Source organism: Seriola aureovittata, chromosome 1 (assembly GCF_021018895.1).
Source record: "Seriola aureovittata isolate HTS-2021-v1 ecotype China chromosome 1, ASM2101889v1, whole genome shotgun sequence".
NCBI lineage: Eukaryota > Metazoa > Chordata > Actinopteri > Carangiformes > Carangidae > Seriola > Seriola aureovittata.
In genome coordinates, this window is record NC_079364.1 from 15,543,499 (window position 1) to 15,563,658 (window position 20,160).

Here is a 20,160-nt window from a genome sequence, read left to right on the forward strand (position 1 = left end):
ACTTTGTTTTATTTCAGGGTGTGTTTTTAATGGCACTAAATAAATGGTCATCAATTATGTGAATCAAATATTTAAGTCACTGTCCCGGTAAGAGAACAACATGTTCATCTTAGCTGACTGCTTTCTATGGGGGTGTATTAGAAAACTTAATAATAAAAAGGTTTAAACATTCATCCTGTTATATTTGGACTTTAAGGTCAGTTGGTTATTGTTTTTGTTAACATTCGTTTTAGTCCAACTACACTAATTTTATGAAATAAAATTTAAGGAATGTTTCCACAGTCTGCTTTTCAGGGCACTCCCCGGCACAGTGAACTTCCATTTCAGCTTGAAAGTACGGTGTATGATGAATTTGAGATTTGGAAAGAAACAAGCACTGAGTAACTGATTAAGTATGGTAAGTACGCCCAACTGTAAACGCAATATACTTAATGTATTTGTTTGTACAAGGCAAATATTTGACTCTGGACTTATCATACTTTATTATGATATTTGTATAAATGTGAAATGGAATTTTACAATTATCTAAAAATAAATCTAGTCAGAATATGAACTTGAACAATAATCTATGTTGAACAATGAACAATATTGACTTAGACATTATTCAAATAATTCTGCTGGTTTGTTGCTGTTATAGATTATAAGTAATATGACTTCACTTTTCGCCCTTGGAATTCACACACAAGAATGTGTCAGGTGATGATGGGAGAGCCATCAAGTCTACCCCCATGTCATAGAGGACATTATCCCCCAACATTAATCGATCTCATGGGATGGGCAGTATACTGAGTCACTCTAAACCGTAATGCATGTTCTACATGACCACACTATGTCCATGTGTGTTCATATTAAAGCTAGATAACTGAAAGCAACACAGAAAGAAGATATTTCAAATCAGAGCACTTAAAATCTGTTTATTCTGAAAAGCTCAAAATAACAGCCCTGTCAGAGCGGCTCATGAGGCAAATGTGGATAAGACCCCTTGGGGCAAAAATACAAAGAACAGGCCGTTAGAAATGACAGACCGGGGTGGTAACAACTTTTGTTTATCACAGCCTCCATCCTATTGTCGCTCTGCTAGTGTAGATGCATGTCTATATCTGAAATGGACATATTGTTATGAAGAGGTAATCTACACCTCAGAAACAGAGTATATACTCCCTCACATTCAGTGTATGAAATGTTGTGAATACCGGAGAAAAAACATATAGTTTTATCAGTGTAGAAATTCCAGTGTTTAAGATTTCCACACAGTGTTTTGTAAATTAGTCCCATCGAGTAGCTCTAAGCAAAGCTTTCATTTTTGATTTAGATCTTTGTTTCAGTTTGTTTTCAACAGAATTTTTGGAACTTAACAATTGACATTCCACTGCACTATATCCTAGATTATTGTATTTAGTCCCTGACACAGAACCTTCTTGAGTTGATTTATATCGCTTGTAACCTCCTTCCATACACGGTGTCATATTTCAAACAAAAAGAAAATACATAAATATCAAACACATGTGCTGTGAACCAGTGAATGTTTTGTACGCAGTTTGTAATGATAATTGCCTCCAGCAGACAAGTAATCCCCTTACCAGAGTTTACAACATGAGATTGTGCAATCAGGCCTGCAAAGTTCTGCTGTTGCTTTTTGGCTCCTTATATAGCAATCCTTTGCTTGTCCTCCATGAAGTTGTTATCGGAGGGTTTTTGCACGACCTTATACTCTACGTGTGAGCAGGTACGAAGGGCGGGGAACCTGAGCAATTAATGTTGTGTGTGCCAGTAAAATGAGGGTGTGAGCCCCAAAGGCACAAATTAGGCAGATGATTCATAACTGTTATAATACCATGATGAACCTTGAAATGTCACCGGGAAGTGTGTGTTCTTTGGCATCCCATGACTTTGCCATCATTCTTGTGTGACAACAAAACACCGTATGCAGACACCTGGTCTGTATTTCTTCATGTTTTGGCACAGCTTCAACTATTTGACTACCTCTGTCTTCATCTTCCTTTTACTAGCAAGCAATAACAATAAATGGGGCCGAGAAAGAGACAAAGAAAACAGAGCTAAAACAATAACAAATTAGAGAGAGACATTAAAAAGGGTGTGAAGTGTAGATACAGTGGAATTTGCTGTGCTCCTGCTATTGTTGACAGTGACTGTGATTTGTCTGTTTCTCTCACACACTTTAGCTGAAGCAGTGGTTTACATGTGCTATTTCCTGTGTTAGCTTTACCAGTTTTCATAAATATTCAGTATCACGCATCTAACTAACTAACTCAAATCACAACCACCTTCAGCTTCATAGACCAATTTTTAAAAAAAAGAAATGTCTGTGATGGCACCAAGAATATTGTTTCTCTTGTAGCACCACAAAATTGAAGTATTCAAAAATGGGAGTTTAAATTGGACAGCTTTCTTTCACATGAAGGGGAGAAAAGAATCTCAGCTCCTTGCGTTTAAGTAATACACTGTATTATAGCTAGCATTTTGCTTTGCTGGTTTCAGACTTCCAATTAAAGCTGTGTGTAGCCCAGAGCTTAACAAACATTTGTTGCAATGAAGTGTCCCTGGAACAAAGTCTTTCTGATAACACTACACTCATCGAGCGCTTTATTATATATATGAACCACCAGTACACCTGCTTATTTGTGCAGTTATTCAGTCAGCCAATCATATCACAGCAGTGCAATACAAGTCAGGAGTTTCGGTTAATGTTCACTGAAACATCAGAATGTGGAAAAAATGTGACCTCAGCGACTTTGACCCTGGCATTATTGTTAGTTTCACACCGGAAACTGAAACTGAAACTGACAATCTCTTGGGATTTTCTTGAGTTTCTATTGAAAATGGCGCGAAAAACAAAAAAACATACAGTGAGCAGCAAGTCTGTGGACGGAAACACCTTGTTGATGAGAGAGGTTAGAGGAGAATGGCCAGACTGATTGGAGCTGACAGGCTGCAGTAATTCAGATAATCACTCTTTACAGCTGTGGTGGGCAGAAAGCACAACATGTCAAACCTTGAGGCGGGTGGCCCACAACAGCAGAAGACCACGGAGGGTTCCAGTCCTGTCAGCCAAGAACAGAAATCTGAGGCCGCAGTGGACACAGGCTCACCTGGTCTGATGAATCTGGATTTCTGCTGAGGCAGCAGATGGTAGAGTCAGAATTTGGCATCAACAGCGAGAATCCATGGACCCAACCTGCTTGTGTCAACAGTCCAGGCTGGTGGTGGTGGTGTAGTGGTGTGGGGAATGTTTTCTTGGCACACTTTAGACTTTAATAACACTCAATCATTGTTAGAATACCACAGCATGTCTGGATTTTGTTGCTTACCATGTGCTTCCCTTTATGGCCACAATTTTCCTTCTTCCAACATGATAATTCACCATGTCATCAAGCAAAAGTTGTCTCAAACTGTTTTCATGAACCTGACGATAAGTTGCCTCCCCAGTCACCAGATCTGAATCCAAAAGAAAATCTTTGGGATGTGGTATAAAACATTTATTTATTAACCATATCAATCATTTCAGTGAATATTTGTCAGCAATCCATAACAGTCTTTGGGAACAGCTTTTCTCATCTACTGCAGTAACCAGGTAGTAACCACTTTTATGATAACAGGTTTGCCACTGTGCCATTGTTATCAATATTTTTCCCGCAGTTACAATAAAACACAGTATATTTCTGGTGTGGTGGCTGTCTGTTTGGCTGTCTTTGTTGCAAAAAAAGGAGGGGTCCCTATGCTTTTAGGGCCAAAAAGAGGCTCTGTTGGGACACAGTGCTGCATTTGTAAACTCAAGGGCCCACGCCCATGGATTGCTCCCGCTCCTGCACGCAAGCGCAGTGACACTCCTTCTGTCAAACATGGCTGTGCTTTGGAAGAAGGAAAAATGCTGAATTGTGTTGGTATATTTCGGGAAAAGCAGCAGACATGGCTAGATTGGCTGACTATTTTATTGTCGTGGGATACGATCAGGAAAAAGCTGGTAAGTTTGGCGGCGAGGCGGCTCGCAGATTGAACTGTGAAGCTGAGGTTTGTGTCCAGGCCGTCAGTCAGTGTGTGGTTGATATTGATGCTAGATAGCTTTGCGCTTAGCTTAACGCTAGCCACACAGCTACCAGCCGAGACTGGAAACACTTTCTTTTTTTTTCTCTCATTCACCGGCCAGATGCTGAAAATGGTCCGGCGGGCATGTATTTCCAGATCAAGCACACGCCTGATGGCAAGTCGCCATTGGATCTTTACACGCGACTCGCTGCGGTATTTGACTTGGATCAGTCGAAAGTTTTCATGGATTCAAAATCAGTCACATCCTGTCCCTGTTGATCGTGCTCCTGTCAGGTCCGGAGGCTGGTTTCCCTGTCAGCTAATGGAACCACTTGATGAGTAACGCTAACAAAAGACCATATCAAATTTGGCTGCCCCTTGGTCATATTTGTTTTTGCTGACACAATCGAGGTCAGTATTGGTAACGGGAGCCAGCGTTTGCATCCATGTTTTGTATTTTTTGTTGCGCAATGTTGGTAGCGGTGGTCGTGCACTTTGCCTGCCCTGCACGGTCTGTTTTGGGTCTATTTTTACCCGCTGCAGCCGCACTTGTCAATGATTTGTTGTGTTTGATTTGTTTTTGCCGGAAGACTGCTCAACTTTTTCATGATGGGCGTAACGTTACACAGCTGCGAGGAAAGGCAGTCCTTGCGCTCAGCCAAATCCTCTGCACTCTTCTCCCTCTCCACTGTTGTGTAGTGGGACAGGAAGCTCCCCATGCTTCCACTTAAATGTTGTGCCTCAGGTCCAGCCTCACATTCTTTTCATCCAAAACAGGGAACTGCTTTGCACGCATTTCCAAACATTTATACACGAATTGATGAAAACCTTTTGGCATTGCACAGACGTTGAGTCCTCACATTTCTAATTTCCCCAAATGATAAATGATATTTGTAAGTAGCTCACACCTGCACAATTTTTTGCCACTGTTCTTGTTGTTAGGATCCAATAAGAGCTGTTGCTCCGTGGGCAACCTGGAGAAAGTAAAGATATTCAGCTAATCTGCCATAAGGGAACAAATTGAAGTTCTTAGCCTCTTTCAGTGGCATCCATCCAGCACCATGTGTGTCAAAGAGGGGGCCAGAGCAGCTGAATCCTCTTAGTCGCCACGGCTTGCTATGGACAATAGGTAAACAGTGTCTTTCATCAGCTCTGTGCATCCCAGCGCCAACTGACAAATGAATTTTTTGTGCTCCAGGGACAAAATGTTCCTGGCGTCACCAGAAGAGTCTGAATGGATTCACATTCAGACCGTCTCGCCACAAGAAGACACGGGGACCACGAGTTTATTTTTTTCTCCACTGGCTACTGATGATGATGAAGTCGTCTGTGGAGAGAGCAAGCAATAAAAGTCTCCCATCTCAAAATGTGGTTGATTAGGACACTGTAACAGGCTTATGTCCTATCCACATGTAAGCCTCTCTGGAGGACAAAAATGATCCCCCTCTCCTTATTGAATTGTATTTGTCTGCTGTTGTTATGTTTTGCTGAGTGTAACGAAGCATATCATATGTTGGTTTGGGCTGGGAGCTACGCTGAGATGCCCTTCTTTGTAAGTGGGAGTGATTTTCTCAGAACTAGAGAATTAAAAAAGGCGTTATACATTTGAAATACAGAGGAAAATAAAATGATGACTGTTTCTAACTATTCACAGACATGCCTTTTCCCGGTGAAGTTGGCTTATAGGAGCCAGTCTGGTCACAGTAATGTGCAATACGTTGTCTAGACAACAGATTTTTTCCCGTCCACCTTGCTCGTTAATTCAAACCAGGGATCCCTACGTGGGTCATCACCAATCCTCCTGCGCCGCTCTGGCTTTTGCTCCGCTGGCCTGACCCAATTCTCATTGTTAGATTACTACTGATGGATCAGTTGGAAATAACACTAAGCATGCAATCTGTTGAGGAATAGGCTCAGTTCCAGTTTGTAGTGGGATAGAATTGCACTGTCAAAACTACATCAGCCTCAGTGACTTGACTGAATCTATACCTTTTTAAAAAAATGCCAGTTTTCATTGTTAGAATTGGTGAATTGAATAGGAGTAGTATTGTTAATGTAAATTTAAAAACCTCTGTAATAAACAGAAAACTTTGCTTTTAAAGTAGGAGAAGCCTGATGTTTAGCTACAGGCAGAAGTAACAGTATCAGTGGTGATGAAGCTTCTCTCTGGGTGATGCGGGATGCTGTGGAGTGGGAAATACAGGCAGAGACAGTGCAGTGAAGTTTCCATGCGGAATAGTAGAGACAGTCACTCAGAGGTGTGTGCTATGTAGTAAAGATCCCAAATTCTTTTCAGATTGTTACTTTGCACTTGCATGACCCAGTTTTACTAACTTGCCTTTATTGTTTTTTTCTTACTTTTCTTTGCCCTTTGGGAATGAATATAAATCCAGGGTATATGTCTCCGGCAAGAACTTTGTGATAATTTAATTGTGAGACAGGTGACCTATTTAGAAAAATTTATTGAAAGTCACATAACTAATGGTCAAATCATTGGTGCAGCAGACTGAAGTGATTTAAAACAAAAAACAAAATGGAAGTGGGGAAACTTCTAATACTATAGTTTTTTGTCAGCCTATAGCAGGTACACTGTTGTCATTTTAGTGCTTCAGATATGTGAAAAATAATATGCAATGGTGAGCATGATTAAAGGGAACTTGGTTCTTTCATCAGAAATCTGACCAGCGTCTGCTTCCCTGGGGGCCAATGTCATGAGCCACAGAGCTTGGAAATATTTTCATGAATAATGTTGGAATGTGAAAACACTGGTTTAGATGGATGCAGTCTGTATTGAAGCTGCTCTGTATTATGTATTTTACTTTTGCTGTAGAACACCCGTTTCTCTTCACTGGAAAGGGGACATGTACGGCTTGGCGTGCTGTTAACCATAAATTGTAATTTGCCAAGTGAAAAAGAGGAATTTGCCCAGCTGCTTTTGTCAAACAGTTTATTGGATGGATATTATCACTCTGTATTGAATCAAACTGCCTTTGGAATGTGTTTCACAGACACTGTGCCCAATCTCTTTTCTGTGTGACTTTACGGTCTGGATTTTCTGGTCTGGATTTGGGGAATGGCTTACGTAACATCGCACAGTCCTGCAAAATAACAAAAAAATACTTCCAAATGATCAAAAGCAAAATACTTCCATCTGCTGATATTTTTTTGACTGCGTGATATCGCCTTGTGTCATAAGATGTTCATCTGCAGAGATTATAAGATGTGTATCTGTAGAGATGCAAGCGTGCAAGCTTCAGATGTGGAGTAGTTTCTTTATCAGCCTGCACTGTAATGTTGCATGACTCAAATTCATTAATGCCTTTTAAAGCATCATTTTAATAATGTCCTAAGAATGAGTCCATGCTAGGTTTTATCCTCCAAAACTTTCATGAATTTACTTTCTGTTACAACTTCTTAAAGAGTGTTTGTTTTTTTGTGCCGGCTCTCTTGGCACACTCACAAGGAAAGTGGTTTGGTGAAAGAAAAAAAGTTTTTGTCCACTATTTTTGCTTACTTGCTTACTTTACTTAGTACATGGCATATGCTGGTTTGTCTGCGGGTTGTCTTGATGGTTTTTTTTCTCTGAACCTATAAACTTAACTCTGTTATTAGAAAATTTCTTGACTTTCACTCTAGGCTCTGAAGTGGTTTTCAAGTTTGTGTTGGTCTGAATCGGTTGGGGTTCATAGTGTCACTTTCTTTTTGATTAGCTTCAAGTACTGTTTGACTCATGCTCACGCGTCTGTTGGCTTTGGGCTGGCTCCCGAAAATAACGATGGTCTACTCATCTCAGAAAACGCCCGCGCAGTTTAGCTGCATGTTACTGATGGCATTAAACGTTGTACTTTTTCTTGCAGCTTTTGCTGATTGGAACGTGAAATGAAAATCTGAATCTGGAGATCTTAACTCTCCTATTTCAGAATATGATATAAGTGTATGCTTTTTAATTTGTTCAGTTTGAATAAAATGACACATTTCTCGTAACTTAAACTCCTATAATTTTGCACTCGGTCAGAATGTTGTGTAGTAAGTTGCCTGGAGCCCGTATCAAGAGGCTGCATTTTTATATTTATAAACTCTCTGAGCCTTTGTCTAAGAATATGTTGCATGAACAAAACTCAACAAAGCATTAACTCCGGATAATCAGGCCAAGATTATATTTGACAGGCGTTTATTTATGCTGTGGTGATGGCTAAGAGTCATATGTTAACTTAGTGAGTACAACATTTGGCCAAGTAATGCCAAAAAGTAAACATTGTTTGGATACACTGACTTTAGAGACCGTCTCCTCCAACAGCTGGAGATGTTGATTCCATGTTGAAGATGTCGGATCTTGAAGTGCTGCCATGTGTTGTGGTTGGCTTTCTAAATCATTAGTTATTCAACTAAAGTTGTCTCCTCTTTTATCAGCAGCTACATAAACATATGTTGAAATGGTGTTCTGCTCCGTGTTTATTTGAGTAGATTGTTGTGACTTAAGGATAATTTATGTCAAATGAGCAGTTTGCAATGGGTTTCTCCATATTTATTGTATTTTGGTGATATCACCCCTTATATCTCAAAATTAATGTTGGCATAGGTGCATCATGGATCTGTTATTAAAAACTGCACCGGTGACATATGAAATGGACATATACTGCTGTCTGTTACAAGATTGGTTGTTGGATATTATGGATAGTGGAATATTAATAACTGTACTGTCAATCTACATTCTGAAAACAATGTATATATCTTTATTATCTATCCTGTATATAATCTTGTATTTAATTGCTTACACATAGTGATAATTGTAAAAAGTTTTAGATTTCAGTGCAAAGTTGCTGCCAATTGATAATTTATGAGATGAGCTTAAGATGCAGAAATTACCTCAGGAAAGCACACCTATAATATCTACCATTTTAGCATGTACTTAAGAAATGAGTAATTGGTTTACTTGGTGTTAGTTGGGTGATTACAAATGCTATGCTAATGCTAATGAATAAGTGTTGCCAACACTGTTATAGGCTGATTATCACACAATAACAGCCGTAATAACAACTTCATATGATCTTTAAGTTCTTTCTGTTGAAAAACATTCACTTTCGTTTTGACTTTCACTTTTTCCCATCTGTCCTTTGGGGACTAGGGATTTTGTCAGAAAAATAAGGCTATCATACATTCTTCAGACAGCCACCAGTGGCAAATGTCAGTATTATTTCAGCACCGAGAAGTTGCTTGTGGTAAACACAGGTGTCACATCAATGTTGTTACTCCGGGTATGATGGCAGATGTGGAATTGATTTACTTCTATTTGACATCTTGGATTTTCTGCCTTCATTGATTGTTTACTTTTTAACTCCACATTTGGCAGTGTGTCATTTGGATTCAGACTTGGTAGTGAGAGGCATCCTGAGCACAATGGAGGAGTTCCTTCCTCTCTGTTGTAAAGTTTAAAGTTGATATGTGGGGAAACTCCACTGGCTACTGTTACACTACTCTCAGTCTGTTGATAAGGTTTACAATCAGTGCTTTCCGACGCCTGCGGTGAATGCAAATTATGCTAAAGTTCATATCAGGAAACATCTTAGTCATATTAATACAGTTGGAAAAAAAACAAAATCCTATGAACCATTACGTCACCCCCTCTCTGAACCAGGCTTACCATTTTTTCAATCTGATGAGATTTAATAACTTCATGACTGCAATATATATCTACATCTTTAAAACAGATACAGTGTTGAACTAAAATGAACTCAGTGTGGATTTCTTGAACTCAGACGTGTTTCTGAACTCAGACGTGGTTCTGAACTCAGACTAGTCTGGATAGGATTAATATATCCACAGATGGAACCAGGGGCCGTGAAATGAATTGCATCTTATTGTCTCTGAAAGCTGGAAAGGGAAAGTAATTTTCTTGGATGAACTGTTAGCCACCATATGCACAGTTGCGACTGGTGTTCACAAGAATAAGGCCGGAGGTTTATGTATTTGTAGCCATCAGCAAAGGGAAGGCTGGAGAAACAGCATCTGTATCTGGTATTTTGATTTTGCGAAACTCCTCTCCCGGATAATATATCTTTCCTCCCAACATTTTGACCTGGGCATGACATTTAGGACTCGCTATCTTTTTACAGATTTTTCCTGCTCTGTAGCTGTCTGTGGAGGCTGGAAAGCTTCCTCATTTAGATCATTATGAGGACATCAGTTTCCTAATCTCTGATAGCCTTTTGCCATGCAAACAACACCTTGGCATTTTCCTTTGCATATCATATACATAGATCATTCAGAACAGTTTAGTTTCCTGATGATGGTCACCCTTGAGTTCAGACTGGATTTTCCAACACTTCACTAATGATCTTAAAGGACAAGTCTGCTTCTGTGAAACTGCGCAGCTCAGTTTTAATTAGTATATTTAAAATAGGTCTGTCCTTGAGCTAAACAGCAGAGTGAGGGACTCAATATTCAAGTGAAGTGAGCTGCTGGAATAAAGATTAAGGCAATATGACGGCATCTGTGGTGATCTTACTGGGAAGTATTCACATTTTCTGATGCATTGCTGAAAGCTCTACATTCAACCCAAACTCATTTGGATACAATATGTCCAACAAAACATCTATGATAACACAGAACCAGTCATTGATTACGTGACATGGACATGACGACATCCTCGATATCTTAATTGCTGTAATGGCGAAATGTAAATTAGTATTGGAATGGATTTTCCCTTTAAACTCCGATCTTGATATTGGTGTGGAGGAAAGAGAAGCGATACCTGTGGACTGGTTCCAGGATACTCCACCTGTGTGCCAAAATCAGGTTACAGGCTGACGTGAATGTTACGTCAACCAGCAGAGTCCACTGGTGGCCTCTCCATACATGGTAAAATAAGCATTTGGCTGATTCAATCATCAGTAACAGCAGTAAGATAAATCAAGGAGATGAATGGAGCTTTTTTTCCCAAGAGGAGAAACATCTGCTCTAATCAAGAAAGACTAACAACTTTAACTCTGTGGTTTTCCACTTGTCATTGAAACTATGCTAAATCATGCAACTCAGTGATAAATTATTAGGTTCATTCAATCTTTCTAAGTCGCTCAAATCAGATATGTGTGTGTGTGTGTGTGTGTGTGTGTGTGTGTGTGTGTGTGTGTGTGTGTGTGTGTGTGTGTGTTCCAGGTATTTCAGTTGCAAACTCACATTATGGGGACTTGTATTTCTTATGAGGACAAAAAGTAAGTCTGCATGATGGAAGTCACAAAATTTTAAGGTGAAGACATGTTTTAAGGTTAGTTTTAGGTTAAAGGTAGGATAAGGTTAAGAAATGCACAGGAACCCCACAGGGATGGTGAAACAACTGTATGTGTGTGTGCGTGCATGTACGTGTGTGTATGAGGGGCCGTCAATACTGACCTAATAGCTGAAGTCTCAGTAGGAAGTTGCAGAGAAAGGAATGACACAATGACTGACTAATGTTTCTAAAACCTTTCAATTTGATCAAACTTTGATTAATTTGAGTATTAATTTATAAAATGGCATCAATAAACATACAATACACTGGTAAGTCAGAACTGTGTTGGTATCAATTGGTTTCAGCTTAAGAAGTGAGAACAATATTATGAGTCCAGAATTGTTTTTTACTTCCAATATTTGGCCTAATGTTTAATGGGTCATTGTCGGGGCAACCTGTGTTATCAGAGCACTGGGGCATGCAAATGGCAAAAGTATTGGATGTTGACTACAATGCAGCCTGCAGATGACAGCACAGTCTAAGCTTAGGTCTAGCGTATGTAAAATTTAAGTCAATTCATCAAAAGTGCGAGAAACAGACGGTAGAACTAGTGTACATGACAGCCCTGAATAGGCTTGGTGTGATGTCTATTTTACATTATATTTTTAACATATTTGGCTAATACTAGTAATACCCCATCCAATTGATATTTCTCAACAATTGTATTTTATGAGCAGCTTTATGGCCTGGAACCTGCTACAAACCTCAATAAGATTTTGTGGCTATCATGGCGCGGTCGGGACCACTCGTAAATGTTGTTTTCTTATTTTGGTAATAAGAAAACATTGATAAATCCCACAACAGTTCACAATAGATTTTTTTTTATATGCTCAAAATGTTTGTACTGGACTGTGCAAATCTGTAACGCCACTTATTAATGGCTCGTTAGTTCATATTTATTGTTGTAATAAATATGCCACTAAAGCCATTACAGAAATAAAAATCATCATATATGTAGATATACATCAGAAAGTTGGAAAACATGTTGCTGTACCACACACAGTCTGTGCTGTATTAAGCTGGAAATGAGCCATACTCTTAAACATGCACACGCGTGCCGTGGGCTTTGGACAGGTTTTGTTCTTGTTGTTTCAACAGCTTCTGCCAAAAAATAAATAAATAAATTCGATTTTGGACTTTTCCGTGGCTGAAAATTAGAACTTGGAGCACTCAGAGCATGTGATTTCAATTAGAGGAGCTGTAAAGACCTGGAGACACGTAACGGTCAGACAGACTGGTGTTCTGCTAGCACCAGTCTCCATGCAGTGTCTGGACACGCTCCACAGGTGGACAAAGGCAAAAGTGGAGCGTCCTTCTCTTTTCTGTTTAAACTATAGCATACATTCACTCAAGAGCCTCATCGTGATGAATCAGTCACTCTCCTTGACAGAGATGTAGTTGTTGACAGCAGGCTTGAGGCACTCAGTGCAGGAGGGCTGCAGCCGGCCACGGAGGACCTCATGTCATTACGATGATGTGTAGCAGTTCATTCTCCTGTTTGCTGAAGCAATTTGCCTCCCTTGTGTATGGTATCTGACCTCTGGCCAAACTGTGACATAGGGGGCTTCACAAGCAGTCTTCTAAGTAGTTTGCTGAGTCCTGGCATTTGCCTCCGTTGAGATAGAACTGCTGAAATGGACTCAGTGGCAAAACGGATCTAACACCACCCCTTTTTTCCACTGAGCATATAGTGACAGTTGTCAGGGTCGCTAGCAAAGTATTTTGGTAAGTGATTTGATTTGTAAATGACCATGTGTGCCCTCCTTAAATGGTAACATAGCTGATAATATTAGCAAGCCTTCACAAGCGCCGGTGGGAGATCGTGTTTTACATAAACGAGAGGGTTATTCCTCTTTTGTAGCAGTAAAATAAGACATGGGCCTGTCGATAACTGTGCTGTACTCAGAACTTCATCAGATAATGATGAACATAACGTTAACTTACCCAGAATAAACAGCTGGGGTATGACTCTGTACTGGATCTTCCCGTTCCTGTTCCTGTTCCTGTTGTGTTATCTAAAAGCAGAAACCAAAAAAACATGGATATGAGAACAGCTTTATTGGGAATTCTGCTGCATTAAAATACTGTATATGAGAGCACAGAGTAGTAGAAAAACAAAGAGATAAAGGACTGAAACCGGCCGTCACCAGGCAGAATGCTATGACGTGGTCCAGCCAAATACCAGATTTTCACCTATTCTTGTTATTTTTTGATTAAGAGTAAATCCCAAGTGCTGTTGAGCTCTGCACTAACCGGTTGGCTTTTTTGCAGATGCCAAAATACATGGAATATCCAAATATTTAAAAATGTGTTGTTGATATAAACAGATGATCCAGAATCTAAAAAAGCTGACACTATCTGCAGCATATGTGACTAATCAACTAATGTAGCATTTAGCCAGATTGCTTTCAATTGGGAATTTTTGCTTTTATTGATTACAAATTGCTTTTATATATATATATATATATATATATATATGCATATTAGTGCAATGAATTCCAAGAAATGGGCCACATGTATTCAATTTCTGTCTCCTACTCTCTTCATAGGAGACCATTTTCCCTTGGCTGAAAAAAAGAAAAAGTGTCTTAACTGTCAAAGAGTTACTAAGAGTTTAAAATAACGTTGAAATGAAGTCATGAGGTCAGACAACGCAATGTGACAAAGTGGATATTGTGAAACAGACCATAAAATGCTGTTTTTGGCATGTTAAATGAAGGGAATTTTTCTTTAATTAGATAAAATTTCCATTTATTAGCTTTCCAGATTGCTAAATAAGAATGTTGCAGTCATATATCAACTCCTTAATACATAGTGTGTTGTGTTTGCACTTGTGTCGACATGAATTATTACATCCAATTTAGGTTTCAGTGTTTTGTAAGATCTTGCCATATGGGGTCCTGTGGGAAATCTGTGAGAGTTATTTCACCGGTAAGGCTTTTGATGGTCAACTTTGCAAATCTGTGTAGTTAAAAGTGAAGTTAACTACACCTGCTATAGATCAGTATCCATGGATGTGGTGTATTACACTACATACTGTACACACTGTATTGTTCAGGTCGCAGCTGGGTTTTGTGATTGAATAGTGAAGAATGAAAATTTTTGTTCCGTGTGCCTCTTGGTTTGACTGTGTCTCCTCCTCAGTATTTGCTTGTCAGAGCATTATCACTAAAAAAAAAAAAAAAAAAAAATGAATGGCGTTCTCACTCCTGTGATCTGCTTTGTGTTAGTGGTCTAAGTTCCATATCTCACACTTTGGACCACATTCCTGCTGAAACATCTTGATTTAATCAGTCCCACCAGGAACCTACCACCAGTATTTTTTTTTGATTATTGTGGCCAAAATTGAATTTGCAGTGGTTTTTTTTAGAAGACAGCTGGCGTTCACTAACCGTAATTCACCTCAAACGTAAAGACAAACGTAAATAATATGGTTTAATTTAACTCAACTCAGTGTGAACATACTAATGGAAGGAGATACATGCTCTTTGCCTGTTGAGTGATTTGTTAACTTGTTTTAACTGAACTCCGTTTAAGTTTGACTGCCGTTAAACTGGGTGAAATAATGTAGTCTGAGAGTAAGTGCCTGAGAAGACTTTTGGAGTAAAAGTCCTTAAACAAATTGACAAGCATTGTTCCATTTTTACTTGCAAATTGTAAGCTGGTAGAAATACCACAGTGATTGGTTGATTTGCTTTAAATATTGCAAAGACAATAGTGGCGAGTGGCTGATTTTATTCAACCTGATAATTCCTTTATTGGTTTGCGGTAACTGCATCTAATTAACTGGTGCATTTAGCTTAATTCTTTTCATCTCTGTCACTGTTTATTTCAGTTGTCTGTATCACATTCGATTTTTGATTTTTTTTTTTTTTTTCTGTCAGCAAATTTAGTTCTCTTTTTTTTTTAGCTTACACTTTTTCACAGTTCCTCTTTACAACCAATTACGTTTTCTTTAGAACTTTCTCACTTCCAAGAAGCTTGTTCGGAAGAACACTCAGAGTAAGTAAAATCTGCTTCACAGATCACTTCACTATTATTATAGAACTCTATGGATGACTTTTTCCAAGGAGGGAGCACTTAGGAAACCTATAAACTGTAGGGAAATCCTACGCTGTTTCTACATGCACCCTGCTTACTTATGTGTTTAAAGAAAACCCATATACAAAGGAAATGGAAACAGTTATACTGTTGTTATGGACCTGCCTTTGACCTGCATTGAGTTAGTTCTGGCAAATTTCATATATTCTATTTACATTTTATCTATCTTTTGTTCTCTCTTGGTCTTGGCATAGCAGGAAAACACAACAAGATTTATTCATTCGGGTAATGTAGCCATGATGAGTCAAGTCTAATAAATAGATTTGTCTTGGCATTAACAGAAACTGTGACAGGAAAATGTGGAAATGTTTTGAGACCATAGCGTGCTTTGTATTTCCTCACGTCCTGTACTGTTCTGTAGGTTTGATTTGAAGGATATGAGATGCAGACCTTTGTGAGAACAGTGGAAGTTGGGTAGTACAATAATTTGGTGCAATTCTTATCTGTTTTTTTATTTGATCTTTATTCTTATTAGTTATTTAAATTTTTTTTGTGGTTGTAGATAAAGTGGGCTCTCTAAATGGAGGCATTTCTGTATCAGCCAAAATATAGTTATTAGACTAAATTTTGTTTAATGCATTTAATGTGATGTTCGTGGTGATTGATAAATAGAAAAGTGATCATTTGATTTTCAGTATAACCATATAGTGATGATCAGTCTGCTGTTATCGTTGCTAAATTTCTGGTGTTCAGATGAATTATTCTGCCCATGCTGCATACTTTCACATACATTCACCATACAATGGCATATATTGATTATAAAATATTTATATTGTTATTGTGAAGATTTCAACCATGTTGCCCATCCCTATATGATGTAGAGTAATTGGATAACGTAAGAACATACATCACTCGAAATGCATCTGTTTTTTCACTGCACTGACTGATCTTCCTCTGTGATCCGTAGGTGCAGGAGAGGGATGTGGGAAGATCATTCAGCGATTCCCAAAGAAGGACTGGGAGGGAACGGCCTTTCCTCAGGGGGTGGAGATGGTGAGTGAACAGCCGCCTACAAACTCAACACAACTGCACACAACTGTATTGCCAGAGTACCTCAAGTACTCTATCTAAGGTTAGAAAAAAGATGACTGCAGAGATGTTGTTCTCTTTAGCATTTACCATTAAAATGCTTTTTAAGTCAAAATATGGTTAGAAAATGTGGGAACACCAGACTCTGTCTTTACCTGATTGCACTGCAGCTTTTTATCAATAGAGAAATACAAATATTGTTACTTCTTGAATATGATCAATCTCTAACTGATTAATCACTGGGAAGAAGTTAATCAATCAAGGATATGTTATAGTGTTCAAAGTTGATGTGCCAGTAATTGGACAGCATTTTACTAAGTTGGAAAACATATCACCTTTCTATCTGTTTTGCTTCTACATAAATTTTCACCTCCCTTCTCTTGTGGTTTTGAAGGGTTAAGGTAGGAATCAGTTATGAAACTCCAAGTATAATTGACAGGCTGGTGTCTGAATGGTTGCATTATTATTCAGAACATTGCTGTTTGTATTGCAGACCAGTATCGACGTTTCATAATTCATAACAGGAGAGAAGACAGCGTCTGTGGAAGAGTTTATAGTTGATATGTGACGTTCACAGGTTATACTGTGTTTTTCTAGTTAGTGAGTGTCCTTGTTCTTATGCCCCTTACCCACTGCCCGTTTCCTGAAGTGACTGTTAAGGATGTTTTCTTGTACGTAAAATACTGTAATACACAAAATATTTGTCTTCAGCATTCTCTTGTGTCACAAAATGACAGATCACACCCAAAGGAACTTTCATGTTGTAAAAGCATATTTGCCCTTTGGAGGCTGTGCAGCAGATGTTGGCATTTCCTGCTTCAGATAAATTAATAATGATTGTTTACTCAAAAGTTTGTTTGTAAACCCTTTCCACGCTCACTAATTAGGAAGCGTCTTTCCTCAAAATCCCTTTGTCTGGCCGAGTATCTGCTTCCCTGGTATCTGGCCGCCTCCATCGTCCTCTTCAGGAAAATTAAGGGAACAGTTGCTTCTCTTAGTTTGTTTCCTCCCTCTCTGCAGGGCCACTCTAAGGGGTCTGTGACAAGGGGTCTTTTTTCCTTATATGGACAATGCAATGGATGGACAAATATTTGCTTATCAGAACTGGGAAAAACTGTCGATCTCTAGGGCAACATTAGCAGTTAACAGTGTGATACTGCACAGGACATTACGCCTGTGTTATATCTGTTTTTGTTCATTTATATTGGCTACTGCAGATAAAGTTTTAATGACTAAGCAGAATGGTTTTGGCAGTCGACAAGGAGAGAAAAATGACTCTAAATCCCAACACAGTACTTGATCCTTTGAAAGTACTATCCAGCACAAACTTCAGTAACATTACATTTTTCTGGCACCATAAATTACTGTTACAAATACAGATTTTTGGATAATGTTTTTTTTTCCAATTGAAAACTCAACTGCAATTTAGGCTTTATCAGCTACAGGCCTTACTGGGTTTAGTTGTTACTACTCAGTTGCAGTTGAAGTCATTTTTTAAATTAGCAACCATTTATCTGTGCCACCATAAATATATAGATGCAAAATGATGATCAAAGGGATCAGATTTGCCCCTTTTGGTTGAATTTTTTTTTTTACAGTTAATGCTTAAAGGATCCATAGCTGTAGTTGATCGGAAGTGCTGTGCCAAAATTAATGTTGCATGTTTTCTACTTTACTGTTGAAGGTATGTTTTGTGTTTGATGGAGGTCACAGGGGTCAGAGATCACAACGCAAAAGGAGCACAGTGATACAGAGCAGAGCAGCAGGTGCAGAGGCCAACAAATTGCATAATATGGATCAGATATCTCAGCCAAGATAAATGGAGAGAGTGAATCTAAACATCAGACATTCCTCAACATCTCGTGTTTAGATGAGGTCATTTTTTCACCAGGACAGGACACTTTGTAGAAGGACAAATATAATCTACATTTCTGTACAGAATATGCAGATTTAGAGGTTTAACATGAAACTTGGGTTGTAAATAAGTCTTTTTCGACCAGTAGTGAATTAAATGTTGTCTACCTTTCAGTGATCGATAAGTGATGGCCAACAGTTTTTATAGCTGCAGCTGAAATCTTTGGCTCTGTGTGGACACGTCAAAGAGACACTGTTATAACATGACTCTTGTATAATGCGATGCTATTTATAAGGCAATTGAGGGGAAGAGAGCACAAATAGACATATTGTAAGTGGGTGGTTTGAATGCCTTGCAAGCGTCTTCCTGTGTAACTCACTGAGTCTGTTGGTGGCCATCAAGAGTGTTCTAAGAGTTATTGCTTGGAGACAAACAGTGGCGTGTCACAGGGCAAAGCAAAGCATAATGCTCCTCAAAGCCAAGAAATGATAATTGTGACTGGTAAAACTATGAAAAATGTAGAGAATTGAAAGTATGTCCTATTCGGACAAAGTGATTTTGGAAGTTTAATCTTTGGATCTTCTTTTAGATATGAGGCCAAAACCCTAACACCGGTATTTAACCTCTCAGGGAGTCTGTATGATGAACCATGATAGTTCTGTTCTCTCAGCATCATCACTCAAGCATCCTGTCATGGTTTCATAGTCGTGTTTAAATATAGAAACACTGCCACAAGTTTAGCTAAATCTATTAGCTTAGTGTTTCCAGATGTCACTGAGGACCTGCATACCAATTTTTTTTTTTTTTTGTGTGTCTCTGTGGGTGTGTTTGTGTTTTTTCATATTCCGTCTTGCTAAAGTGAATCCCTCCAATGCTTCTTCATTATGTGTCAGCCTTGACTGAAATTGAGACATACTGCAATCCCCAGTGTCTAAAGAAAGCATAAGGCATGACGTTTCTCATTGAAGACAGACAGTAAGCCTGGGCTGAAACAAGAGGATGCATTCAATGCAAGGGCTTTTTTTTTTTTCTAAGTGCTTCTTGGCCTGTACCCCACATTTTTACTGAAACTTAGACAGATTATGTTCTTTTGAGATACAACTATACGTACAAGTATATTGGATAACGTACTGAATAAGATTCGTATGTTGATATTTTGAGTTTTACATGAAAAAACACCCAAAGGAGTAAGCAAGAACAGGAAAGAGGGGGTTATTCCAGAAATTTGCCTTCCTACTATGTGGTGTGTGACAAACTTTGGTCAAGATTCAAATGCTTGAAATTCCAACTTTGAAGCTTAAATGAAGATACACCATGGTGTTTAACAGACCCACTAAGCAATTTGCATTTTGGCCCTGTTTTAGACTGGTATGTAAACCATTATTATTTGCAGATTTTCTCTACTCCGTGAAAAAGAAAATGACTCATTTACAAACACTAAGGAACACATCTGTAGAAAACAGTGGATGAAGCTGTGCACGAAAAGCATTTTGCGGTCGCAACAGGCCCCCAGCAAACTAAATAACCACAGATGAGGAATGCACCAAGAAAAAGCATTAAAACTTGTGCTTGGAAAAATGTGTTTCTCATCTTTGCAGGCAAGTGATGATGATAGGAACCAGCCCAATTCCTCATCTGTTGTGGATGAGCCAGGTCTCTAGATGGAGGTCAGAAAGTTGTACACCTAGTACATTTCCACAGCCTCGCCCTCCAATATAAAGGCACGGTCCTCATGGTACTTATACTCCAGTACTAGTACTAGTAGTAGTAGTAGTAGTAGTAGTAGTAGTAGGGTCACACATTTAGAACAGTTGTTGTGGAAGTTATTACTCCACACAGATTTCCTTGATTCTGACTCATTTTG

The 20,160-nt window shown here is 38.8% G+C and overlaps 1 protein-coding gene across 1 annotated transcript in view; it reads left to right on the top strand.

Annotated features, from left to right (window-relative positions):
• The first annotated feature begins 3,835 nt into the window (after positions 1-3,835).
• Positions 3,836-20,160, top strand: part of sbf2 (SET binding factor 2) — a 95,634-nt gene continuing 79,309 nt past the window's right edge. The window contains exons 1-2 of the mRNA XM_056372391.1: positions 3,836-3,982; positions 16,320-16,405. Coding sequence (XP_056228366.1) covers positions 3,928-3,982; positions 16,320-16,405 — 141 coding nt within the window. The 5' untranslated portion in view covers positions 3,836-3,927. The remainder of the gene's footprint in view (positions 3,983-16,319; positions 16,406-20,160) is intronic.